This window comes from Balaenoptera ricei, chromosome 6, assembly GCF_028023285.1.
Source record: "Balaenoptera ricei isolate mBalRic1 chromosome 6, mBalRic1.hap2, whole genome shotgun sequence".
NCBI classification, from domain to species: Eukaryota; Metazoa; Chordata; class Mammalia; order Artiodactyla; family Balaenopteridae; genus Balaenoptera; species Balaenoptera ricei.
The window spans coordinates 118889004-118916207 of NC_082644.1; the positions used below are offsets into that span (position 1 = coordinate 118889004).

Below are 27204 nucleotides of genomic sequence, written 5' to 3' on the forward strand. Positions count from 1 at the left end.
CAATGAAGAGTAGCCCCTGCTCTCCGCAACCAGAGAAAGCCTGCGTGCAGCAACGAAGACCCAACACAGCCAAAAATAAATAAATTAATTAATTTTTAAAAAGAAAATACTCATTTGTTCCCTGAATATTTATCGAGTATCTATTATTTGCACAACACCATGATAGGTGCTGTGGATATACTGGTGAATGAGGACTCCTCAACTTGTTTCTCTGTATTCTTCCTTCTCTGAGGACGGCAAGCTTGGAAGAATGTCTAGCTTTGTGGATGAATTAACCAACATCACACATCATGATGCTACACTCAGGAGACAGGGGTGCTGCACCTTGGCACAGAGGGTGGCCTCACTGTATGGGATATTACTCACCCACACCTTCCTTTCTATGTTCTCCCCTGTACAGATGAGGCTAGAAGCCTGGGCACTTTATTTCCCTTGCCAGCAAGGGAAGTCTAACAGAGGCAGTTTTTCCAGAAGCAATGGAAGAGATTGCTGGTTTCTTTGTTTTTTCCAGTTAAACACCAGATGAATTCTGTGACTGGCTTTGAGAGGGCATCTTGTATGAAAAATACCTATCTTTAAACACTAGAATCACACTCAGGAAGATGAGATAGGCACACCATGACAGGCACATGGGAACCGAAACCAGTTTGCGGGAACACAAACTTCCCTGTACCACTTACCTAATACGCACACACGCTAACATATACATCTAAACAACTGAAAAACAGAAAGCAAAACGGCATGCATTATTAAAATTGTTAACGTTCTCTTTTTTGCTGAATGCACGTATAGTTGAATCCACATCATGAAAATGTTCACTGGGGGAATTCCCTAGCGGTCCAGGGGTTAGGACTCTGTGCTTTCACTGCCGAAGGCCTGGGTTCAATCCCTGGTGGGGAACTAAGATCCCATAAACCATGTGGCGCAGCCAAAAAAAGTTCATTGGACATGACTAACCTCTGCTGCCATTAGAGGGACTTGGGATCCTGTTGTTGTATGAAAACCATTAGTTGTAATTATTTTCAACTTAATAGCACAGAAAATATTAAATCTACTCATGCACTCGCCTTTCTTTCCACATTCAGACAAACTTGAATATGAAATGTGAATCAATTTTTAATGTTCCACAATATGTTATTATTTTCATACCCTTCCTTTGACTGTTGCACCTTCTTCAGTAAAATCAATAGTGAAAATAGCTTTATTGACACGTATATAAACACAACCAGACCTAGAAAAATGGACAAGAGAGAGTATCAGCCGCTTAACATTTTTCATCTCCGTCTTCTCCCTCACTGTCATCGTCACAATAAAAGATGTCTCGAAACAGGAAGACTGGCTTGGGGGTGGCCGGGGTCTGGATCTCAGTCCCTTTTTTCTCCATCTTCTTCTCTAATTTTTCTTTAAGCAACGGTAGACTAGTCTCATAAAGGTAGTCTATAATCTCTAAAGAAAAGAAATTGAATCTTGAGATGATCTGACAAAGCCTCTTCCCAAGGTCAAAGGACGGAGGGCGCGGACGACGACAACGCATTGCTACTGGCATTACTGTGTGCAAGACCTGGCTCTAACTGCTTTATTCATAGTCACTCATTCAATCCTCTCAAAAATCCTATGAGGTAGGCACTATTGTTCACCCGTTTTTCAAATGAGGCATAAAGACATTATAAAACTCATCCAAAGTCATAGAGTCAGGAGGGTGAAGCCAGGATTCAAACCCAGGAAGTGGTGTCTGCTGAACGCAAGGAGCATTTTGTCACACACTGCAGGGCGGGGTGTTACCCGAACCAGCGGTTCCCAAACAATGATGCTGGGCAGGCCACTGGCGACTCACTTGTGAGCTTGTTAGAGAAAAATCTAGCCTCTGCACCCAGACTAGAGACTAGGATCGACTGACTGGGTCTGGGATGAGACCCAGGTATGTATCTTTTCCCCAAGTTGCCCACCTGACTGTGATAGTCCGGGTTTGGGAATTACATATGTAAACCACCTACAAATGGCTGCAGAGAAGAAACTGTATCTCCAGTTTTTTGTGGATCAGTGTGTGTGCAGGCATGTGGTGTGAGCGTGTGCATGTGAGCACGTGTGCTGTGCAATCCAGAAACACTCGCAGCTACTCACCCAGTGCTTGCTAAACGCCCGGTGGCCTGGTGACCACCCTTTTCAAGCTCATTATCTCATTTAGTACTTTTGAAAGTCCTGTCAGGTAGGGGTTATAATTTGCCAATTTTCACCGTTTTCCATTTGAAGAATCTGAGGTTCCCAGAAGTCACTACCCAAGGTCACACTACCAGCGTGTGTCCCCACATGCTGTGTTTTTAACTATTCAGATATCGAAAATACTGACCTGGAAAAGTCTTCTTCTGCCAAAAGGGAACACAGGTAGCTTTCAGCTTATAAAATTTAGTTTGGACATAAGATGGAGGAACATCCCTTTAGAAAGGAAAAGGTGTCAAAAAGTTAGTGGCAGTTTAAAAATTAATCATTTCAGTCCTGTGTACTAAGTGCATTGATTGAGGGGTGGTCTACAGACCTAAGTAGCTTTCTTAATCCTCATGTCTATACATGTGAAAAATAAGACACATGTGAAAAGCTATTGTTCATCTGGTTAAACACACACACACAAAAGGAAGAAAAACAGCAGTCTAACAAGACGGATTCTGTCTAAACTAGAATAATCTAAACTACCAGTTGGGAAGACAAGGTGTAACACTAGCTCACAGGGGCTGATGCTAACATTGTCTTCAGCCCCACCCTGAGGGCTCTCCGCAAAGCAACAAATAACCCTCACGACCACTCTGCGAGGGGGCTCCTACGCTTATCCCTAGTTTTGGAGATGGGGAAACCGAGAGAAGATGGCCAAGATCTTACAGTGAATGAGGGGGGAAGGGCTGGGACTTCAATTGGGTCCACTCCAAATTCTACTTTTTTCTTTTTTTTTTTGATATCAGTTTTTTTTAAATGGAAGTATAGTTAATTTATAACGTGTTAGTTTCAAGGGTACAGCAGAAAGATTCAGTTATACATATATGTATATATATTATTTTTTCAGATTTTTTTCCATTATAGATTATTACAAGATATTGAGTATAGTTCCCTGTGCTATGCAGTAGGTCCATATTGTTTATGTATTTTATATACAGTAGTGTGTATATGTTAATCCAAGACTCCTAATTTATCCCCCTACCTCCCTCCCGCTAACCCTTTGGTAACCATAAGTCTGTTCTCTATGTCTGTGAGTCTATTTGTGTTTTGTAAATAAGTTCATTTGTATCAGTTTTTTAAGATTCCACATATAATTGATATCATATGATATTTGTCTTTCTCTGTGTGGCTTACTTCACTTAGTATGATCATCTCTAGGTCCATCCACGTTGCTGCCAATGGCAACATTTCACAAATCCTACACTCTTAACCACTACATTTAGGATAACTATATATTTGTCACAGTGCAAAGGCAGGGGTCTGGATTTTTTACTTTACAAAGCTAAATAAAGTGGATGCTTACGATATTCTGGAGAGTCAAATCCATTTTCCATTTACAATAAGTAGGACGGAAACAACCACATCTTAAATATTTTTTTACAGTGAAAATCACTAACTTCACTTCCTGGGCACTCACTTCCTAAGCCATAAAAGCATGGCATATTTGTTTCAGTAATTAATTAATCTAGTTGTTATATGATTAGTGGGAATAATTGGATCTGCTACGTATGTGGAAGTACAAGACGGTTGGGCTCTTTCTACGTCTTCATGGCAGCAGCTGCCCGCTGCACGTGCACCGTGTGCCACGCACTGTCTCCTTACTGTTGTCCTCATCACGGTCCTGTTAAACCACTTCGCAGATGAGGAAACCGCGACGCAGAGGCAAGTGAGGGAATGACCTACCCAAGGCTGGCTAAATTATGAGCAGAGTCCCAGGACTTGACGCCCGGTCCATCTGACTGCAAAGCCCAAGTTCTAGGGCATCTATGCCTTCCCTCTTCCCACAGCGCCCTGCGCCCAGGCTGTTCTGCAGATCAAAGCTCAGGCTTCAAGAAGTAACAATAACTGATCTGGACATTTTCAAACATGTCCAGATAGTAGGTGTTACATCTCATTAGGTAGAGATGCTTTCTTTAAAATCCTGCCTAAATACTTCACAAGGGAGGCTTAAAGAACCTGAAGAGACCGAACTTTTAATTTAATTATTTTCACTGTTTTAATTCATTATTAAAACTTTAAGGATGTACTATTTCCAATGGTATTTGACTGGATGCCATGATGTCTGTTTTACAGCTTTGAGATTTCTAAACCTTAACCAGAACAATCAATATTTAAGTATATAATTCTACTTAAAATCATTAAAAACCCATTTTAATTTAAGAAATGTGATCTGAGGCAATGTCACAAGATACACATTTATTGGAAAAGTCAGATTTTTCAAAAGCGGTTGGATATTACAAAGGGAGGGACCTGTCGACAAGAATACTTCTTAGCATGGGAGCTGGTGGGGTACACAGCAGGATACCCTTCCTTCAAAGCCCCTAACACCCTCCCCTCTCAGGGACCCACAAACCCAAGAGCTGGTGCCCCACCCCTGAGACGAGCTAGAAGAGGAAAGGGTTTGGAACCACGGGCATGTGTCTGTGACTCCCAACAGGGCCTGCCACGAAAAGATTCCAATTCTCCAAGTTAAAAAAAAAAAAAAAAAGGACAGATTGTTCTTTGTCCATTATCCGGAGGTGTAAATAACCAAGCAGCAGAACCAGTTCACACCCCTCCTAATGGATCAGTGACAACCTCACGCCAGCAGCCACGTTTCTGAAACGCAGCCAGGCCGCGGCAGCCCTGTTCCCCTCAGCACCCTTCCCAAACTAAAGGCCAGACGGTCCCTCAACATCCCCACCTCCCAAAGCCCACCAACCCCTGAGCCCCGCGATGCTCAACAATTCGCTTTGCTTAGAGGGACTGTGCTTTGCCAGCCAGCTCTCCCTCGCTTGGCCAGCAGTGAATTCAGGTCTTCAGAGTGGTGGCCTCTCCTCCAGTGGCAGGAACTGGTTGAAAACGCAAGGACCGTAGCGGTGAAGGCAGACAGCGACAGCTGATGAAATCTCACTCCTCAGATGAGAAATGCAAATGAACAGCACACCAAAACCACTGAGGGAAACCCGAAGAGGAACAGGAGCTTGATGTGGTCTCAAAATATCTCCCCGTGGCCATTTCTTTTCACCAAGAGAAAAACTTACTTTTCTACAGTGGGGCAGTGTGGCAGAGGCCGCCAGAGCCAGGGGATCAGAATCAGAACCACATGCCTCATGATGGGATGTGACCTGGTGACAGAGACACAGCCTCCCCCGTGACTGATTCCCACGTAAAATACAAAACCCGAATCTAATGGTGAGGAAGCATCCGACAAACTCCCCAACTGAGGCAAGTTCTCCAGAATGACTAGCCTGTATTTTCCCACAATTTCAATGTCATAGAAGACAAAGGCATTAACAGATACACACTACTGTATATAGAATAGATAAACAACAAGGACCTAGTGTATAGCACAGGGGACTATATTCAATATCTTGTAATAACCTATAATGGAGGGACTTCCCTGGTGGTGCAGTGGCTAAGAATCCGCCTGCCACTGCAGGGGACACGGGTTCAAGCCCTGGTCTGGAAAGATCCCACATGCCACAGAGCAACTAAGCCCATGCACCACAACTACTGAGCCTGTGCTCTAGAGCCCGCGAGCCACAACTACTGAGCCCACGCGCCCAGAGCCCGTGCTCTGCAATAAGAGAAGCCACCACAATGAGAAGCCAGCGCGCCACAACGAAGAGTAGCCCCCGCTCGCCCCAACTAGAGAAAGCCCACACGCAGCCATGAAGACCCAACGCAGCCAAAAATAAATAAATAAGATAATAAATAAATTTTTAAAAATCTATAACAGAAACGAATCTATAATGGAATCATTTTGCTGTACACCTGAAACATTGTAAATCAACTATACTCCAATCATTAAAAAAAAAAAAAAAGAAACAAAAACAAAGGCAGAAGAACTCTGTGGATTAGAAGACACTAAGGAGACAGATCCTGGACTGGATCTTAAATCAGGGGGAAAGTGCTATAAAGGACATGACTGGGACGATGGGTGAAATTTGCATGGGGACTGTGTTTTAGACAATAGCAGTGCATCAGTGTCAGGTGCCCTCAGTAGGATCACTGTGCTGATGCAGAATAACAGCCTTGCTGAGGACGTGTCGTCCACCACTAACACTGAAACGGTTAAGGGAAAGAATCCCATTCCCTTGTAGAAGGGAGCAGGAGAGGGAGGGAGGGAGGCATGATAAAGTCAACGTGGCAAACGGTAAAAGGCTAATCAGGGGCAAAGGGACCGTGGGTTCTTCGTCCCAGTCATAGCCGGCGTGCTCCTTGAAGCTTTTAAGAGCCTCTGCACGCATTTCATTCACTCTTCTCAGGTGTCTTGGGGTGGAGGTAGTGGTTGGAGCGGAGGGAGGGTTGGTCTGATTTACCTGGTCCGGTACTTAGACAGGGGGTTCCCAATACATACATACACAAATACAATTTATAGATGAGTTCCATAGGCAGCAGGAATTTCAGTCCTGTTCTTCAAATCTGAGAGGCAGTCATTTATTAGAACTCCTCTCTGATTTTTTCATTAGCTTGATATTAATATTAAACAAATGGCCTTACCCTATGGTGCTAGCAAGATCTTCCCAGTCTATTTCATTAACATCTTCCACGTTTGTTTCATACAACCTATGAGAAAAAATAGAAATTAAGTTTTCAAGCCAAAAATCAACATGATGGACATCTTCATGGACTCGCAGAATATTAAGAGCTGGGAGGCCTCAGCGTGTTCAGCCCTGTTCCAGCTCCCTTGTTACACAGGCCCAGTGTCACTGGCATGCTAACCCAAGGTCAGCCCAAGGTCATGGGGTGAGCTACAGACGAAAAAATCACCGTTCTTCCTCCTGAGCCCTTTGCATCTCCCACCAAGCCTAGTAAAAAACACAACTTCACAAGGAACTATATTCAATATGCTGTGATAAACCATAATAGAAAAGAATGAAATATGAAAAAGAATATATATATGTATAACTGAGTCACTTTGCTGTACGGCAAAGGTTAAACACAACATTGTAAATCAACTATACTTCAGTTAAAAAAAAAAAACAACACAGGGACTTCCCTGGTGGAACAGTGGTTAAGACTCCACACTCCCAATGCAGGGGGCCTGGGTTCGATCCCTGGTCAGGGAACTAGATCCCACATGTATGCTGCAACTAGGAGTCTGCATGCCACAACTAAGGAGCCCGCCTGCTGCAACTAAGACATGGCACAACCAAATAAATAAATAAAGTATTAAAAACCAACCAACTGGGCTTCCCTGGTGGCGCAGTGGTTGAATCTGCCTGCCAATGCAGGGGACACGGGTTCGAGCCCTGGTCTGGGAAGATCTCACATGCCGCGGAGCAACTAAGCCCATGAGCCACAACTACTGAGCCTGCGCGTCTGGAGCCTGTGCTCCGCAACAAGAGAGGCCGCGATAGTGAGAGGCCTGCGCACTGCGATGAAGAGTGGCCCCCGCTTGCCGCAACTAGAGAAAGCCCTCACACAGAAACGAAGACCCAACACAGCCAAAAATAAAAATAAAAAAATAAAAATAAAATAAAATAAATAAATTAAAACCACACAGTCTTGTTTAAAACAAAAAACAAAAAAAAACCAACCAACCAACCAAACAAAAACACAACTTCACCATTCAATGTAGACACACAAGAGCAGTACACATGGGTACTCAGCACTTACTATGTGACAGACACTGGGTTAAGACCTTGATACCCACTAATCCATTTACCCTCAACACCACCTGATGAAGCTGGGGGATTATGTCCTTTCCACAGGCCAGGAATCAGGGCTGAGAGCTCGAGTCATTGGCTCAAGGTTTCATGACTCATAGGCGGTACCCACATTGGAACCCAGGCCTGCCTGACGTGAGATGCCCTCCTTGGCCCTGCTGGTCTCTGCTGTCTCTCTGGTAGAGGAGAAAAGGGGAAGGCAACCCCAGCCAGGCCAGCGTGGAGAACGAGGAAGCCCACCAGTGAAGGAGAAGCAGGCTTCCTGACAGAGCGCAAGAACAATGCAGCTGGACAGGGCGGCCAGAATCCAAAGGTTTCTTGTGCTCTTTGCTGTTCCTCACTGGACACAAGCCCAGGTCCAGTAGACTCGTAGACTTTGTAAAACAGGTCCATGTCTCCCTGTCCATCAGGGGAGGGAGGACCCTGCACGGACCAGGAGCTCAAAGACAAAATGAAACACCAAGCAGCAGTGACACCAACTAACGCGTGCTAGAGAGCAGCAGGGCTCGGCCTGAAGTATTTACCTCCATTTTCCAATGGACACAAGTAAGCAATGTCTATGTGAAAGCCTTAAAGACTAAAACAGCTATGTTGATTGAGGGCATGCTACGTTTTACAGGCCTTATTTCATTTCTTCTCCCAATAACACTAAGAGGCAGGTACTATTATCATCATCCTCATTTAAGATGAACAAACCAAGACCTAGAAAGGTAGGAAACACGTCCAAGGTCATGCACGTAGAAAGTGCTGGAACAGGAATATGAACCGTGGTAATCTTACTGCAGATTCTGCTGTTTAACAACTACTCTTTGGCTAGAGAGAAAAACATGTAAAATATCGTCACTTTCTATTTCTGTACCTTTCAATGAGGTTGATCTTGGCCTGTAGGGCATTAACTCCCCGGTATACGTCCCGACCATTTGTCATCCTCTTGGTTAGAATTTCCGTCCTACATTGAAGGAAAGAAAAACAGTTTATTTTCAGGGGTAAAGTTTCCATTAAAATGTCCTTTGTTTGCCTCATTTAAATTGTCCTTATTCAGAACCACTTCATAACTTTCGCAACTCATCACTGCTAACATTTACCACCATCAAGAATATCTTTTTTTTTTTTTTAAATGGGAAAGGGTAAATAAAGAGATAGAAAGTTGATGGTTATTGAAAATGAATGATGGATACAAGGAGTTCTAAGTTGGTGTGTGTTACACAATTTCCATAATAAACAGTTAAAAAAAAGGCGGGGGGGGGGGGGGGGAAGAATAAGCCTGCTTGCAGGTGCTAAAGGGCGCTGTGTAAACTCAATTTATTTTTGCTTGCTTATAAAACAGAGAGACATTGCTCTTATTACCATTACAAGTGCTGAAACACCAAATTACACAGATTTAGTAAAGTGATCAATGATTCAATGATTCCTCGAAGGTCCAAAGTTCATGGCTGAGGGAAAGGGTTCCCTGAAGTTCCTAATGAGAGCAGCAGCCCAATTAAAAATATTTAAAAAGTGCTTCTCTTGAAGAGTGACATTTGTCACAATCTGATGGACAGATCATGAGCTGTGACATTTACTTTCTTGAGAAGGGAGGTGCATGACGCACTCACACAGAAACTGACACTGTTTTTACTAATAGCCGCCCACCTTCACTGGTTTGAAATGTACCCATTGATGCCATTTCAATGTTTCATGAAGTAAATCTATGTTCAGTGTTCAAGTTTCCTACTTTTTTCTTCAAATTAAAAAAGAACCCTTGCATGTTATTTAATTATGCTGATTCTGAAGCACGGCTCCCCTTCATCATTTCCCTGTTAAGACACTGACATATCATCTTCCAACTGAGGCTTTATAACCCACTCCTTTTTTAAAAATTAATTAATTAATTAATTATTTAATTATTTTTGGCTGTGTTGGGTCTTCGTTGCTGCACATGGGCTTTCTTTAGTTGTGGCGAGCGGGGGCTACTCTTCGTTGCGGTGCACGGGCTTCTCATTGCAGTGGCCTCTCTTGTTGCAGAGCACGGGCTCTAGGCACGTGGGCTTCAGTAGCTGTGGCACGGGGGCTCAGTAGTTGTGGCTCACGGGCTCTAGAGCGCAGGCTCAGTAGTTGTGGCGCACGGGCTTAGTTGCTCCGCGGCGTGGGGGATCTTCCCAGACCAGGGCTTTGAACCCGTGTCCCCTGCATTGGCAAGTAGATTCTTAACCACTGCGCCACCAGGGAAGGCCCCACTCCTTCTTTTTTTAAGTCTAAGATATAGGGGTAGAAAGGGCTCTGGTTCCTCCATATTACACACTTCCCCCCCGCACCAAACATTATCTGTCCTTTGGAGCTTATTTCCTGAGGGTAGTCTTCTAGTAAAATAAATACTCTAGAGCAGAACTGTAAGGTATATAAACAATACACAGTGTAATCTAGGCGTTTGCTTTTAACATACAACACGCCCACTCTGGATTTCATTCTTCTTTAATGGTCAAGATGATGGAGCCCCCTTTATGCAGGAGGCCTGGGTCATGGGCTGTAGAACCACTGCTTCAAGCTGTCATGTTGCAGCTGAAAGTTAGCTCGGAAACCCTCCAGGGCTGGGAAAAGCTACATCAGGCAAAGAACGTGCAGCAAGATCTGGACTGAAACTACTTCTTCGTGATGGATGTGCCTAAAGATGTTCTAGGATGAAGAGTATGACTGCCCTGCTTTGGATGAAGACAGAGGAACCGCTGAATTTGAAAGCTAAAGTAAAAAGGTGGAGCCATTACTGATCACTACGCTTGTGATTTCCCTCCTAAATGTTCAGACGTTAATTTTGTATTTTTTTTTCATGCTATAAATAGGTAACAACCTTGTTTTATGAAGAAAGGGACAGAGTGAAGAAACCAGAAGTCAATATTCAATATTAAGAAGATTCAAGTTCTGTTTACAAAACAGAAACAGACTCACAGAGACAGAAAACAAACTTATGGTTACCAAAGGGGAAAGGGGGCAGGAATAAATTTGAAATTGCAGATTAGCAGATACAAACTACTATATATAAAATAGATAAACAACAAGGTCCTACTGTACAGCACAGGAAACTGTATTCAATATCTTGTAATAAATTATATTGGAAAAGAATAAAAACATAATATATATGCATAACTGAATCACTTTAGTACACCAGAAACTAACACAACATTGGAAATCAACTATACTTCAATTAAATAAATAAATAAAATAGAATAAAAAGGTTCAAGTTCTTTGTGAAGAAGCCACACAATGAATCAGGGCTGGTTAAATGCTAACTTAAATCACCTATTAATATTGAAGTGGTCGGAGTAGCGGATTAGAGAAGATCATTCTTGACCTACTCTAAGGCTTTCCACGTGGCAGTTACAGATATTCTTAGTAACCTCAGCAGTCCACCCCTCTCCGGAAGTTGCTGAGGGAGGGCCAGGGAATGCATCTTGTTGAAATTTATGTAAGAAGCCTCAAACTTACCACTTACTTTTACACTGCATCCAATTCCTGGTTTCCACTTTAGCCTCCACTTCTACCCAGGATATGCCTTTGTAGAGTTTTTCCCGAACAATTGACAGGCGGCCTTCAGGATTCTCTTGGAGTTTAGAATCCATCTCGTTTAGCTCCTGGGGAGACATTTTCTTTAGAATCACTTCTTCAACAGCTTTGATTAGTTTCTGGGTCTCCGTCTTGCTCCAAGCACCATGATTTCTTTCTGTTGACATAAAAGGATGGTCTTGAAGTTGCTAATCTATTTGCTTTCAAACACAATATATTAACAGCAAAATGATAATGATGGATATCCGTCATTGGACATCTCTCCAAACCCACAGAAGGTACAACACCAAGAGTGAACCCTAATGTGGACTGTGGACTCTGGGGGGTTAAGATGTGTCAAGGTAGCTTCATGGATTGTAACAAATGGACCACTCTGCTGGGGGGTGTTGAGAATGGGGGTGTGCTGTGCATGTGTAGTGCAGGGGCTAAGTAGGAAGTCTTTGTACCTTCCTTTCACTTTAACTGTGAACCCAAAACTGCTCTAGAAAAATAGTCTTTTTTTTTTTTAATTTATTTATTTTCTTTATTTTTTTGGCTGCGTTGGGTCTTAGTTGCGGTACATGGGATCTTTGTTGAGGCATGTGGGATCTTTTGTTGCAGCGCGGGCTCTTTGTTGTGGTGCACGGGCTTCTCTCTAGTTGTGGCGTGTGAGTTTTCTCTCTCTAGTTGTGGTGCATGGCCCCTGTAGTTTGCGGCACATGAGCTACAGGGCGCGTGAGCTCAGCAGGTGTGGAGCGCGGGCTTAGCTGCCCCGCGGTATGTGGGATCTTAGTTCCCCGACCAGTGTCCCCTGCATCAGAAGGAGGATTCTTTACCACTGGACCACCAGGGAAGTCCCAAAATAAAGTCTTTAAAAACAAAAAGATAAATCAGACACTTTTCAGAAGACAATGGGCAACATCTCAATTACACAAACATAAAACTATCAGTTATGGACTTCCCTGGTGGTGCAGTGGTTAAGAATCCGCCTGCCCATGCAGGGGACACGGGTTCAAGCCCTGGTCCAGGAAGGTCCCACATGCCGTGAAGCAACTAAGCCCATGCGCCACAACTATTAAGCCTGTGCTCTAGAGCCCGCATGTCAGAACTACTGAGCCCGTATGCCACAACTACTGAAGCCTGCGTGCCTAGAGCCCGTGCTCTGCAACAAGAGAAGCCACTGCAATGAGAAGCCCATACACCGCAAGAGAGAGTAGCCCCCGCTCGCCACAACTAGAGAAAGCCCACGCACAGCAATGAAGACCCAACGCAGCCAAACAAAACAAAAAAAACAAAACAAAAAAAACTATCAGTTACATGCAAATCAAAATGAAACCACGAAAGTGGCCATAGATTCTTTTTAAGAACCAATCTCACACACACACACACACACACACACACACACACACACACACAAAACCAACTGCAAAGAAAAAAAAACCTTTCTTAAAGCAATCTTTTTTTTAACTTCGAAAAAGCTGTTCTTCCTGTTTCTAAGAGTAATACCTCCTGCAGGAAATGGTGAGGCTTCCAAACATTTAGTGGGAAGAGAATAACCAAACGACTTTCATGTTATATACATAACTCTCCCCAAGAGTTTCTGGAGTGACATTAACAGCTGCAGTGACGCCACCACAGTACTTGATGAAGAAGGCACCTGTGAATTTCTTTTTTTCTTCTTTTTTTTTTTAATATTTTGCACTCATGAAACTTTCTATTTTTTTTTAATTTTTAAAAATTTATTTGGCTGTGTTCGGCCTTAGCTGCAGCACGTAGGACCTTCGTTGTGGCGCGCAGGTTTCTCTCTGGTTGCGGAGCGTGGGCTTAGTTGCCCTGCGGCATGTGGGATCCTAGTTCCCCGACCAGGGATCGAACTCGCGTCCCCTGAAGTGGAAGCGTGGATTCTCAACCACTGAACCACCAGGGAAGTCCCGGCACCTGTGAATTCCTAAAGCCAGTCCTTGGTGCAGGGCGTCAAAAGCTTCTACGATTCACTCTTCTTGTCTAGATGCTCACAGTCATGCTAAGGAAGGGGCCGCAAACTGGCAGGCTACAAGTATCTTTGATTTGGCCTACAGAATGTTATTGTTACTATTTCCCCAGTAACAATTTGAATGAATATTTAAAAATCAAAAGAATCCCAAGAGGGCTTTCCCTGGTGGTGCAGTGGTTAAGAATCCACCTGCCAATGCAGGGGACACAGGTTCGATCCCTGGTCCGGGAAGATCCCACATGCCGCTGAGCAACTAAGCCCATAAGCCACATCTACTGAGCCTGCGCTCTAGAGTCCGTGAGCCACAACTACTGAAGCCTGCACACCTAGAGCCCGTGCTCCACAACAAGAGAAGCCACCGCACTGAGAAGCCCGCGCACCGCAACGACGAGTAGCCCCTGCTCACTGCAACTAGAGAAAGCCCGCACGCAGCAACGAAGACCCAACGCAGCCATAAATAAATAAATAAATAAATAAATAAATTTATTTAAAAAAAGAGAGTCCCAAGAAAAAAAGATCTTGATTTCACACACACATGCAAATCCAGATGTTTGCTTTACTTCTTGGAAACTGGCAGAATTGGCTGCGCTGAGTCTTCACATGGCACCGGTGGCCGGAGTTGGTGGCACAAAAGGCGTGGTCTCCACCACCTCAGAGTTCACCATGTGCGGACATGCAGACACCTGCCTGGGACCCGCTGCACGGCTCTGCCTGCAGGGCCGGAGCACGTGAGCCTCTGGGCTGAAGCTAACACCCACTAAGGACTGTCTTCTGAAAGCAACTGGGGACTTTTTAATGTGAAGAATATAACCAAGGAAGCTTTTTATGAAAGAGGAGAAGAGACAAGAGATGACTGACACTGGTTTTGGGAAACGTCCCTGACTAACAGGCCCTCCCTGTGATGGTTTCCCTGGCCACCTTGGGTAAGGGACCTTGGTGGCCCAGGCTCTCCTGCCCACCGGCTGAGTGGGTTTCAGTTTACCTGGCAGTTAGAGTCACACTGAAAGCTACTGAAATAAGGTGTGGCAGAAATCAGTCTGGTGAATATAGGTTGCATCAATATGCATGAAGAAATAAATGAATCAGTAAGAGAATGGCTGAAAAAGTGATGACTCTCTCAGAAGATAGGCCATAGGCCTGCAGTGATGCCTGGGCCCTGGGCCGTTCTGGGCTGATTCGTTCACCCAAGCGGGCTCTAGAGACCACGACTTACGACTGCTGATCTGGGAGAACTTCAGGGCCACAGAGAGGCTACTTCGAGACACCATCTCACCAATCTTTTTCCAGTCGTTTCCATGGAGGGACTGGTATATCTTTAGCTTCTCGGTATCTCCTTTGCTATACCTTAGAGGAAGGGAAAACAGATCACAGCTGAGCATTAACCACAAGCTTAAAACCACTATTCTCACGGCAGCATGCTGCGACGCTGGGAGAAGCCGTGTAGGGCGGGCTGTCAGGAAACCAGCTCAGCGCAGTCCTACCGAGGACCCACGCCCAGACACTTCCTGCCTCGGCATCGCAACCATGAGCATCCTGTAAGTCAGTCACCGCACTCCCTGGCTCACTTACACAGAGGCCAGGGCAAATAATCCGATCATGCTATTCCCCAGCCAAACCCATAAAGGCTTCACACAATAAAACCCAAACTTCTGACTGTGCCTGCAAAGCTCGGCGCTCCCTAAGTTCAGCCCCATGGGCCTTATCGGCCTTTCTCACCTCGGAGCCTCTGGACCTGTGGTGGGAATGGCCTCCCTCCACCGCTGGAAAGCTCCTGCAAGCTCTTCAGAAGCAGCTTAAATGGTGCATCTTCAGAGAGGGCTTCCCTGACCACCTGGGCTGGAGGTGCCCTGCTGTCCTCTCCCACAGGACACTCTGCTGCTCTCTCACTGCCCGTCACCACTGGCAACTGTACACTCCTGGCTTCCCTGGTTTATCTGACTCTTCGTCTAGGCCACCACTGGCCAATGGAAATATGAGCCACAGATGTCATTTAGAATTTTCTAGTGGTCATGTGAAAATTAATTTTATTTAGTTTTTTTTAAGATAATTTATTGGCTCACGCAATTGAAAAGTCCAGATACAGGTGGGCCCTAGGGTTAGCTTAATCCAGGAGCTCAATCAAATCACCAAGGACCACTTTCCACCATTCCACTCTGCCTTCCACGTTTTTGGGTTTTTTTTTTGGCGGCAGCATGCGACACGTGGAATCTTAGTTCCCAAACCAAGGACTGAACCCACGCCCCCTGCAGTGGAAGCACAGAGTCTTAACCACTGGACCGCCAAGGAAGTCCCTAATTTTATTTAGTTTTAATGAATTAATAACATATTTTATTTAACTCAATATATTTAAAATGCAGCCATTTCAACATGTAATCAGAACTGAAAAGTATGAATGAGATACTTTACATTCTCTTCTCCACAACAAGCCTTCTAAGTTCATTGCATACGTCACTCTTCAGCACATCTCAGCTTGGACTAACCATAGTTCAAGTGCTCCATGGCCACGTGAGGCTGGTGGTCGCAAGGATGGACAGCACAGCTCTGGAGGGGAAGTCCTCGGAGGGCAGGGACCCTGTCAGTTTTCTACACTTTGGTACCCGTAACGCTTGACAGACAACAGATGCTCAATAAAGATGTGACATGGACTTCCCTGGTGGCGCAGTGGTTAAGAATCCGCCTGCCAATGCAGGGGACAGGGGTTCGATCCCTAGTCTGGGAAAATCCCACATGCCGTGGAGCAACTAAGCCTGTGCGCCACAACTACTGAGCCTGCGAGCCACAACTACTGAAGCCCGTGCGCCTAAAGCCCGTGCCCCGCAACAAGAGAAGCCACTGCAATGAGAAGCCCACACACTGCAAAGAAGAGTAGCCCCTGCTCACCGCAACTAGAGAAAGCCCGTGCGCAACAACGAAGACCCAACGCAGCCAAAAAAAAAGGACAGCTGTCATTAAGAAAAAAAGATGTGACAGATGCCTTAGCACAAATCTGTCACAGTTTAAGGAAGTAAAGATGTAGGAATCCCACATAAAAGCAAATATATTAAAAGAAAAGAACTAAAGTGCACTGTAATATATGTGGATTTTGAGATTAAACATCTTAAATGTTTAAGGGAAGAAAAAGCCATCTTTATGACATTTTATAATTCCTTTTTGGGGGGAGGAAGAGGGGCCAGAAGCGGTAGTTTATGTTATTACTAATGCAACACAAAAGCAGCCCTAGTAAAATACTAACCATTTCTAATGAGGGTGATCCACAACTACCGTGGGACAGTAAGATCCTAGCATTCTCAGAAATGTACCTAAAATGCAGAGCATGGTGAATAGAGACGCGAAATCCTTCACCATTTAAGAATCAAGCTTTTTAGCAGTTTCCTTTACAAGGCAAGCAGGGTCTTCCTGAGATTTAAAACACGACTTAAAGGTACCCTTGAAGCAACAAAAAAGAGGACATGAGAGAAAAACAGAGTGTACAAAAATGAGGAATCAGGTGTACTGACCTCCATGGCCCCTTGGAGCCTTACAATTCTTTGATTTTTGACTTTCTATGGTTTTTTCACTTAAGAGTTCCTTAAGTTGGAAAAATACTTTAAGGGTAAGTGGTCATCACAACACAAATAATATGGTACCACTGAATGAACTTTATTATCAGAATGAGACTTTCATTATTCGAAAAATGTCATTTCCTACAGTGATGTAACAGGTAGAAAAACATGTTACCTCATTCATTTACCAAAAGCACCTTTTTGGTCCCATTTAAAATGTCACCTTTAGTGAATTTCCTTAAACTACACAGCGGGGGCTTGGGAAAAAGGGAGGGCAGGTTTCAGTCTGTGTGGAGGCACCTTTCCTCTACTTCAGGTTTATTTTCTTTTGGTAAAAATTTTTAAAAAGAAGCCAAGGTCATATCAATGTTAAGTTCTGATAGTACCTATGTCCTGATTTAAAATCACGGTGCTAAGTAGGACCCAACTGGCCCTGCCAGATTCACTCCATCTGCCTCCTGGAAGTGAGATCAGTAGTTGAGCCCTAGGTGGCTGTCTGGGCCCTCAAGGGTAGGAGCTGATGCTTTCTCCCTCATCCTTTTGTCCTTAAGCAGAGTGCTTACCCACCACTGACGCTCGGTCTACATTTGTTTTATTTGGAATGTTGGAAACAGACCATAATTGGGTATTTTATTTAGGAAAAAAGGGAGGAGAGAATGGCTACTGCCACATGAAGCTCTGCATTGATGCTACCGAATCACACTTAAATGACCTCACACAAGTGCTCACTCCCACCTTCAAATATTTACTGAAAGCCCAAAGCACTGGGCTCAGTGCTGAAGGGCACACATCACACTGAGAAGGAATGTCTGGGTTCACAAGGAGCTTACAACTTGGGAGACTGCTGAGAAAACTGCATGGGTAACGGTAAGAGGCAGTGCATGGGGAATGCTAAAATGAAAGCATAAAGTAAACGCCAGGGATTTAGAAATGGGAAGATGACAGAAGATTTATTCAAGAGGTGGAAACCGAAAGGGTCTTTGGAGACATACACCTGACGACACATCTGGTTTCACGCACGAAACTCTTCACGATTTTGTTGTGTACGTTTTGATTTACAGTATCAGCAAAGACGAGAGAAATGCTCCGCTCAAGTTTTTTCTTACCTGCCTTTGTAATTGTTGACATCAAACATCTTCTTTGCTCGATAGTATACGAGTTTCCAGGGCCGGGCAATGCCCTTACCTAAAGACGGAAGAGAGGTGGTCAGAGGGACAACCAGAGCGTGGCATGAAATGCAGTCGCAATTATAAAAGAAACCCAGAAGGGCCCCTTTTTACAACACGCGCTATCCTAGACCCCAGGTGGAGGTTGCGGTTTCCTATGTCCCGCAGAAAGCCGTCTTGGGGAGCAGATATACAAAATCCCGTTTCCTTGGCGATCTCTGAAAACTAGATGCTTAGTATGTAGAGGCTCTAGCTTCTGGTCTACTAAGTTCATGGAAAAGACCCTTATTAGGCAAAGGGATTTTAACATAATCTGGATTAGGAGGAAGGGGCGCAGAGGTGGAGGACACATGCCAGCAGTTCTCCATAAGATAAACAAAAAACCTTTCCAAATGAATAAGCTTTTTCCTGCTTTGCCACTCTAAAGATGAAAGGATCCCCCAGCAGGGGCTCATTGTTCTGTTTTCCTGTGTGCATTCCACCTAAGAAATTATCCTCTTTAAATTCAAGAGAGATTTTTTTTTCCAGTCCAAACCTACATTGCTTCATGACCTTCTAACATCCCCAGGCTACCTCCAAGAGGAGGGTTCCAGCTCAAAGCACAAATATGGCTCTACTTAAAAAACCTCAGAGACTCTGGTGTATACCAGAGTACTTTTGTGCAGTATATGCAAAAAATACACAATAGAGGACATGAAGAGAAACCAAAACCGTAATTGTTACCAAGTAGGAAAGCTGGAAGCTGATCATCTAATTTGTTAGAAAATCTGTAAAAGCACTATTCTTGGGAGACATGAACACATTCCAAATCCCTGAACGTATAGGCTGGCAATAAAAATACTATTAACGTAGCAGCAGCTAACATGCACTGCATGTACTGGACGGGCCAGACACTGTGCTCAATACTCACCGCGGTTATCTGCGTAAGGCTGGAAGGCTATGGGTGGTCAAGGTGGCCACAGTTATAAACTTACCAATGTGCAATCTAAACGAGTATTTTCTTTTTAAGTCGGTGATTAGAGATTTCTCCTCTGGGTATCTGTCTGTATACAGCAGCTTGTCAGCATTCTCGATTCCTGTCAGAGACAGAAATTCTTGCACGTTTTTCTCTAACTGCTTATTTTCCTTCACAGAAAACTTGCCAAATTTAATAGCGACACCTAGGATTTGGGGCAGGAGAAAAAGGTACACAACTGTCAACAATGAATGAGAGCGAACCAACGTTTGGTCTTTAGCAATTACAACAGCACCCGTCAGCTCCTCCCCACCTGTCGGGGAGCAGCCCCTGCTTGTGCCCTTGACATTCGCTCTCCTGCAGAGTTCGGCCTAAGCCACAGTGTCCTCCCAAAGTCTTCCCTGGTCATCCCACTCCAATGTGACCTTTCTTGTGTCATCAATTCCTTTTTACACAGTTATTTAAAAAATAAATTAACAGTAATAGATATTTACTAAAAATTCAAACAGTATTGAAATAAAAGTTTAAAAGAAGGCCCCCCCTTCACTCTCCTCTGCTCCTCCTCCCCCCAAGGCAGTGCTGGGAGCTGGTTGGCACAAACATGAACCTGTATATTCTCTATGTATATATATTGGGGGGGGGGGGGTGGGGACAATGTCACTGCAACTTACGTTCTATTCCTTGTCATAACTCAAAGCACTCAAGTCTCATTATTATTGACTGCATTACACAGTACATTTTCCTCATCTTAGACTTATTTTAAAAATCTTTTATAAAATACATACTCATAAAAATTTCAACATAGAATACAGAAATAAAATGGGGTCCTTCTATAGATATTGCTCTATAAATTGTGTTTTTCCTTGATCAATTTGTCTATTTTTTAAAAAAACTAATCTTATCAACATGATTAATTCCATAAGGCTAAGGCCCCTCTTTTTACTTTTTTCAATGACCAGTGGCACTGGGCCTTATACAGCAGATACTCATCAGTAAGTACTGCTCACTTGCAGTACACAGCCTTACATTTGTAGTTCATTCTGAAATCCAGTAAGCTTTCTGGGAGGTTCTTGTAACACAGTGAAATCAAGAAGGAGACCAAGCTGGGTGTTGCCTGAAGCCAGGCCCACTACAACCAGCTCACCCTCAAATTAATATCCTTGAAATTACACCTCATCAAAGCTGATGATGTTGATATGCGTGTTTTAATTTGATTTCACTTGTGCCCCCCTCCCAGTGCCTCAACCACTTAAGCTCCTCCCCCTCTTCTTCCAGGCTTGATCTTCCAGTCTGTGGATCACCTGGATCCGTTAGCCCCGTTTTTCCTCGCCTCCCCTACCAGAAGTTGGGCAAAGAAGAGGAAAACTAGTGCACTTCATTTTGGTAATTTTACAGTGCAGATAACGATTCTGGAAGGAGATAAAGCTGAAAGTAGCTAAGGGATGCTTTTTGTGACTCTATAAATCTGAATCGCTCACAGAAGAAAGTCAGGGTTATTTACGCATATAGAAAAGTTCAACAAATATTCAAGTTCCACAAGCTTACCCTGGGCTTTAAATTCTTTAAAGCGTCCCAGGTCATCCCGATACATTCGCTTAATTGTAGTGGCAGCCCTCTCCTTAATATCAGGGATGAACTCCTGGAGCTGCCTCACAGCGGAACCCAAATCCACGTCTGAATTATCTGAATCTCTCGAATCTTCAGATAAATATTTGGTTTCAGGATCTTTAGCCGACTCCAAATTGCTTTCTTCTTCATTTGTAGGTTCTAATCTAAGGAGAAAAACTGGATTGATTAACATTGACAGGTCACGTGCCCTAATGGCTTTCAGATTCTTTTCTTACAGTGACTCTCCCTTTGACTACAACAGCATTAAAGCTGGGATCTTGGAGTTGATTCAGTCTGTGATGTCTGAACTCTTTAATGTAGCTTTACTAACTTGGATACACCTCAGAGGCTGCCTGGAAGGTAAACATGTTGCCCTAAGCCCTATTTCCACCAGGCATTGCTTCTTATGTTACTATTTCTCAACTTTATTGTTTCAGATATTGACTTCCTAATAAGCTCAGCCCTCTTCTATGCCCATGGATACTCAAGACACCTCCCCCACCTCCACGAGTTATGTTTTATAATAATGGTTACTAATTAGTTAAGTCAACATTCAGGGTTTACATCGTTACAATTGCTTCCTTGCAGTTAACAACAGCCACATATTTTCCCCTCCGCAGTATAAAGAAAACATAGTTTTCTATGTATCTATCACTAATTCATTCCCACAAACTTTCTGCCAGATGTCCAAAGCTGCTCTTAGTCAACTGCATCAGCTAACCACCCAGACAGGAAACTGAAACAAAACAAAAACAAAACTGTATGCATTTGTCTGAGCAAAGGGTCAACAGCTTTCACAGGTCCACAGCCCCATACAAGTTACGAACCACAGGCCGAGAACATTCCTGCCTCGTTATCAGTGATCTAAAAATGTCCCCAATGAGATGGCACAGAGGATGATGTGAGTTGGGCCCTCTGCCATTTAACTTCTACGTGAAACTACTTTAAGCCAGGACAATCTAGCAAATGTAAGAAAGTCACAGAGTAGAAATGGGGAGAAAACCTGTCCCGACTCCCAGGAACTGAAATAAAGTGCTTTAAAAAAATTCCTGCATCTATTCACCGGCCAGTATACTTAAATGATAATTATATAAGTAACGATATCTAAATTTCTTTTATTAAGGAGAACCCTAACTCAAGTTTTTTTCTTGTTCCGTAACATTCTAAGTTCTCTGATCCTTTCTCCTATCTCTGTACATACAGACAAGGTAACTGTGGGGTCTTAAAATTCTTTCTAAACTTATGCATAGAATTTCAGGGCTGGAATAGTTCTTAGTGAAAACAGAATCTAACTGCCTTATTTTACACATGAAGAACGGAAGGTACCTGCCAAGTTACTCAGTTAAATGTGCACGACATCCTATACATTTGATGGTCTATCTCTTTATGATTTCTGCCACTTACTATGGCCGTGCCGAACAAAGAGGTAACGGGCAGACTTCACACCCAAGACGCACATCATCAGAAGGCTCAACACCCGCACGTTACCTCTGCACCTCTTCCGAACAGGCCTGGGGTTTCTCCTCTTGTGGCCTGGGTTTCGCACTTTCTTCAATCAAGGTACCATTACCTTCCGCTGAATCAAAGAGCGTGTCCTCAGAGCTCGTCCTGAGCACTGAAAAATCACCGCCAGGCGCCACGGCAGTATCAACAGATCTTCTCTTCCTTTTCTTAGACTTTTTCTTGAGGCCACTGGACTCCTGATTGCCCCCTGCAGTGCCGACCTCACCAATCACTTGCGATCCCTCTGAGTGTATGTTCTCAGCGCTCTCAGGCGCAGGCAAGGCCTCGAACTCCTGGTCACGTGGACGCTTCCTCTTTCTTTTCTTAGACTTGCTTTGATCTGCAGACACTGGCAGTTGTGCAATGTCACCTTCTTGGCCCATGGGAGGCTGGGGTTTCTGCTCTTGGGGTTCTGATCCGGGCAGGGTGATGCTTGCACCCAGACTTTCCTGGACAGCAACACAGGATGCAACTTTCCTCCGATGTTTTTTATGCTTTTTCTCCCGAACTTTATCATGCAGTTCTGACTCATTTTCACGTGACTCAGTAACTAAATGCGGTTCATCTGCTTCAGGCCCTTTTGTGGACTTTTGCTCCTTGCTTACATCAACGTAAACGACATCGACATCCTTTCTAAAATTCTTTGGTGTGTTCTCAATGTTTTCTTTATCCACCAGGAGGCACGCAACACCTGTTTCCTCATTGACTCCCAAAGCACCTTTTCTTCTCTTTTTTTTCTTTTTGGGTATAGAAGTGGCCTTTTCAGTCTCATCGCAAATTTCTGATTTTTCCAAAGGAGAAGAAACAAGATGCTGGGCGTCCTTTCTCTTTTTTTTACCCTTAGATATGTCAGCCTGTTCATTTGCCAGGGGGCAGTCTCCGAAACCTTCACGGGGATGCCTCCCACGTCTCTCCTTATGTACAGAATGCTTAGTCTTTTTCTTGACGAAAACTGGAGTGTGGGTTTCCAATCTGCTTGATTCTCCTTCCATTTTATTCCTATAGGGAAACTGAACCACATGGTTTATTTCTGCAGAGCATTTTAAACATTAGCCTCAGGAGAAAAAAAAAAATCACACAAAAACGAAACTGCAGGACAAATGACAAGCCTAGAGTCATGATTATAAATTTTCTATTATTCTAAACGCGTAGCAAGCTCACTGTAATTCACTTGTCTGGTTCCACTGCCTTTATGATATGGAAAAAAAAAAAAAAAGTTAATTGAGAACGGTGCTCTGCCATGATGGGGCCCGTGTTCCCCCACGGCCTCATCTTCTACCTCTCCTCTCAAACTCTGTGCTCCAGTTAAACGTGCCTTTTTTTTATTTGGTTCCCCAAACATGCTTCAATCCTTTCCCTGGCTTGAGGTCTTATAAATCACGACTCCCTCTCTCTGGGCCGCTCTCCGCTGTCTCCTACCCCACCCCTGCCTCCTTTCATCCTTCAGAGCTTGGCTTGAACATCGCTTCTTCCAGAAAACTTTAAAAGAATATAAACATCATGATATCATGCATACTACGTTAAGAGAATATAAATGTTATGAGGCCGTGTATATTATGTTAAGAGAATATATACATTATGATGTCATGTATACTACATTTAAAACACAAAAAAAGTTTCATGTATCTTTCCTGAATGGATACATACGTAGTAAAACTATGAATACAGCATGGGGATTATAACCGGTAAATTCAGGGATTAGGGACAAGTAGAGAGCCAGTTTCTCTTATCTCTGTAATCTTTTATTTCTTAACTGGAGTAATGAGTACAGGGGTGTTTGTTATATTTTTGTCTACTCTTATTTGTCTACTCTTTTAAAGTGAACTGAAATAGTTCACTTTTTAAAAAGCAAGGGGCAGAACAAGAATACAGACTGCTTTCACCTAAAAACAAGCATTAAGGACTTCCCTGGTGGCGCAGTGGTTAAGAATCCACTTGCCAGTGCAGGGGACACGGGTTCGAGCCCTGGTCCAGGAAGATCCCACATGCCACAGAGCAACTAAGCCCGTGCGCTACAACTACTGAGCCTGTGCTTTAGAGCCCGTGCTCCACAACAAAGAGTAGACCCCGCTCGCCACAACTAGAGAAAGCCTGCGTGCAGCAACGAAGACCCAACACAGCCATAAATAAATAAATAAATAAATAAATGTATTTTAAAACAACACAAGCGTTAAAACAAGCAACTGAAGGATGTAAACGTACTGTTTAAGTATTTACCAAAAAAAAAAGAGAGAGAGAGAAAAGAAAGAAACCTTTCCTGACCCCTTGAGCTTGGCCCATTCCCCAAATGATATACTTTCATAGCAAACTATTTCTCTTTTGTAGCATTTAGCCCAGCTGTGGTTCAGAGCGGGGACATCAAGTATCCACTGACCTCAAACTAGAAGATCGCCTCTTTGAGAAAGAGGCTGAATGGGCCTTGTTAGTGTCCAACAAAAAGTCCAAGTTCTGCAGTAAGTCGGAATGAAGTTTAATAAGGCTCCAATGTCAATTCTTATACAGAGTACGTGCATTCTGGAGTTTAAGTACAGGAATAGAAATGTACTTCGCAAAAAACATGGTTAAAAATATAATTTTACAAACACGTCTTACAACTCTCCTTGCTCCGTATTGCTTCTGGGTTTCAATTTTTAAGATTTTATTTCTCTGCGACTAAAGGTAATACGTTTACAGGGTTCAAACAGCAAAATAATCTGTCCTTATTTCCCCTCCTTTCTCACAGAGGAGGTAGCATCTGTATATTCTGATCTGCATTTTGCTATTTTCACTTAACAACAGATCCTGGAGACCTCTCTGTGTCAGTGGTCTTTCAAGTCTGAATGCTTAGGCACATTTTCTACAGAAGGTACCTACTTTCTTCTAGGTAGTCAAGAAGCTCTAAGAATTGTCTAGCTGGAAGGATGGGGAACAACAAACATATGGACCGATACCTATAAGCCAAATCTACCAGCCCCAGGATCTCACCTCCAACGGAGGCATCAAGAGCTTTGGTTAAGGCCTTCCTCCCTGGTGTCACCCAGAGATGCACACAAACCCCTTCTTAACACACCTCTTCGCAGCTTCCACCTCCAAGACTCCCCCCTGAGACTGCTCCAGTTAGAGTGCTATGACCTTCGAGCCACTAAATTCAAGAGATACTTTCCTGGCCCATCTTTCAGGATCTCTCTCTCTCTCTCTTTGGCTGCACCGCGTGGCTTGGCGGAATCTTAGTTCCACGACCAGGGATCGAACCCGTGCCCCCTGCAGTGGAAGCACGGAGTCCTAACCAATGGACCACCAGAGAATTCCCTCAGGATCTCTCAATAACAATGAACAGAGCAGATAATTCCTTTTAATATTTTTACCTTCCATTAGTTTCTTTCTTTCTTTTTTGTAAATACCTTGTATGCTTCTCCTTCTGGTCTCTTGAACTCAGCACAATGTTTTAAATATATAGTCACTTCCCACTAAAGCCTTTTTATGGCTTCTCCATTATTCTTTATAAATTTATTTATTTTATTTTATTTATTTTTGGCTGCATTGGGTCTTTGTTGCTGCGCCTGGGCTTTCTCTAGTTGCGGCAAGCGGGGGCTACTCTTCGTTGTGGTGCACGGGCTTCTCATTGCCGTGGCTTCTCTTGTTGCAGAGCATGGAGCTCTAGGAGCGCAGGCTTCAGTAGTTGTGGTGCACGGGCTTAGCTGCTCTGAGGCATGTGGGATCTTCCCGGGCCAGGGCTCGAACCCGTGTCCCCTGCACTGGCAGGTGGATTCTTAACCACTGGGCCACCAGGGAAATCCCCCCATTATTCTTAAGATAAAGTCCCAAATCCTTACAGACCTACCATGCCCTTCATGATCTAGTCTAGTCCATGCCTACCTCTCCACCTCTCATTTCTCCCTGGGTTTCAGACATCCTGTCTTCTTTCCGTTCCCAGAATACACCATGATCCTTCTCGTTATCAGGGACTTTACAAAAGCATCTCATTTTCCCAGGAATGCCTTTCCTCCGTTACCTTTCTGCGCTATAACTGGTCTAAGTTTGAAACTCACTTTCTCTAATCCCTTCTGGGTCCCGCCTCCTCGTTACAATGTTTCTCAACAATCCAGCGGCTTCCCTACTGCACTTCGCTCCGTTGGGACATAACCGGCCTCCTAAGGGCTGGGATCTTCTCGTCCGTCTGGTTCCCAAATGGTTCCCCGGCGTTCGATATATATGGATATACATTTATTCACACTTATTCGGAACATACCACTTCCCGCCCTGCAGGGACGTGCCCAAGCCTGGTCCCGATCCCCTCCCCACTTTGGGGTGCCCTGGAGACCCTGCTCTGCCCCGGGGTGGGCGTTCCGGGGCTGAGAGGGAGGAACGAACGAGAGGTTCCCGAGTGGAGGGGCTTGGAGCGGCTGCGGAGAAAACAGGCGCCACCCCCATCCCTGGGGACCTGGGCCAAAGGCGGGCCTCCGGGGAGATGAAGACAGCGGCCACACACCGCTCGGTTCAGACACGCAAACTGGGAAAAAAGCCGGAGCAACTATAAAGCGCTTTCACCTACCTTCCGAGCGCGTCGCCACCTGCCTTCCAATCCGGAAGTGCTGGCGTCGTGGAAGCGGAAGTGACCGGCGTCACTTCCGGCCCGCCCCGCCCCCCCCCCTCCGGCATCGCGCTGCCGTAGCAGCTCGCTGGCTGTGGGGCTGTGACTCGCGTCGTTTTCTGCCCAGTTTGTTCCCGGTCTTGTTGCGAGTCGGGTGGGACAGGGTAGAGCGTGATCCTAAAACTAAGAAAGTGGGACAGAGCCCTTCCGCCGACTTGCTTATTCGTGCATGCATGCCATTTATTCAACAGTTTTTTTTTGCTGAGGTCCGTCTGCAGTCCAGGAGTGAACAAGATGCTGAGGGCTAACCTGAGGAAGACAGAAAACAAACTATCAACCAAGATAATTTCAGATTATCCTTTAAGGAAAATAGATCAGGGTAAAGTGATGGGGAGCGACTAGGGACAGTGAGAGCTAGGTTAGATAGTAAGGAAGGCTCTTTGACGAGTGACAGTTGAGTTCTAAATGAAAAGGGTGAACAAAAATCGATGG

General features: G+C 44.3%; 1 protein-coding gene across 4 annotated transcripts; it reads right to left on the reverse strand.

The window, feature by feature from the left end:
* TTF1 (transcription termination factor 1) lies at positions 1 to 26716 on the reverse strand. 4 transcript variants are annotated; one of them, XM_059925903.1, is made up of 11 exons: positions 26674 to 26716; positions 22128 to 23152; positions 20577 to 20803; positions 19051 to 19236; positions 18017 to 18095; positions 14582 to 14712; positions 11319 to 11553; positions 8719 to 8808; positions 6691 to 6756; positions 2348 to 2433; positions 1 to 1231 (listed from the first exon to the last, which is right to left on the reverse strand). In XM_059925903.1, exons 2-11 carry the CDS (start codon positions 23132 to 23134, stop codon positions 1110 to 1112), a joined length of 2229 nt encoding a protein of 742 aa, XP_059781886.1. In that variant the 5' UTR covers positions 23135 to 23152; positions 26674 to 26716; the 3' UTR covers positions 1 to 1109. The 4 variants fall into 4 exon arrangements, 3 of the variants coding, with proteins under 3 accessions (XP_059781886.1, XP_059781885.1, XP_059781887.1); XM_059925902.1 differs by having other exon boundaries at positions 1184 to 1446; XM_059925904.1 differs by lacking the exons at positions 1 to 1231; positions 2348 to 2433 and adding an exon at positions 4389 to 5100.
* Between the last annotated feature and the right edge of the window lie 488 nt (positions 26717 to 27204).

What these genes read in the sequence shown, in the direction of transcription:
- TTF1 (XM_059925902.1), bottom strand. Translation starts at nt 23,134, where the DNA reads ATGGAAGGAGAATCAAGCAGATTGGAAACCCACACTCCAGTTTTCGTC. An exon ending in GTTCTCCCAGATCAGCAGTC is followed by an intron (nt 11,554 to 14,581) that starts GTAAGTCGTGGT and finishes TTATGTCAACAG; the next exon opens with AAAGAAATCATGGTGCTTGG. An exon ending in GCAGAAGAAGACTTTTCCAG is followed by an intron (nt 1,447 to 2,347) that starts GTCAGTATTTTC and finishes TCTTTTCTTTAG; the next exon opens with AGATTATAGACTACCTTTAT.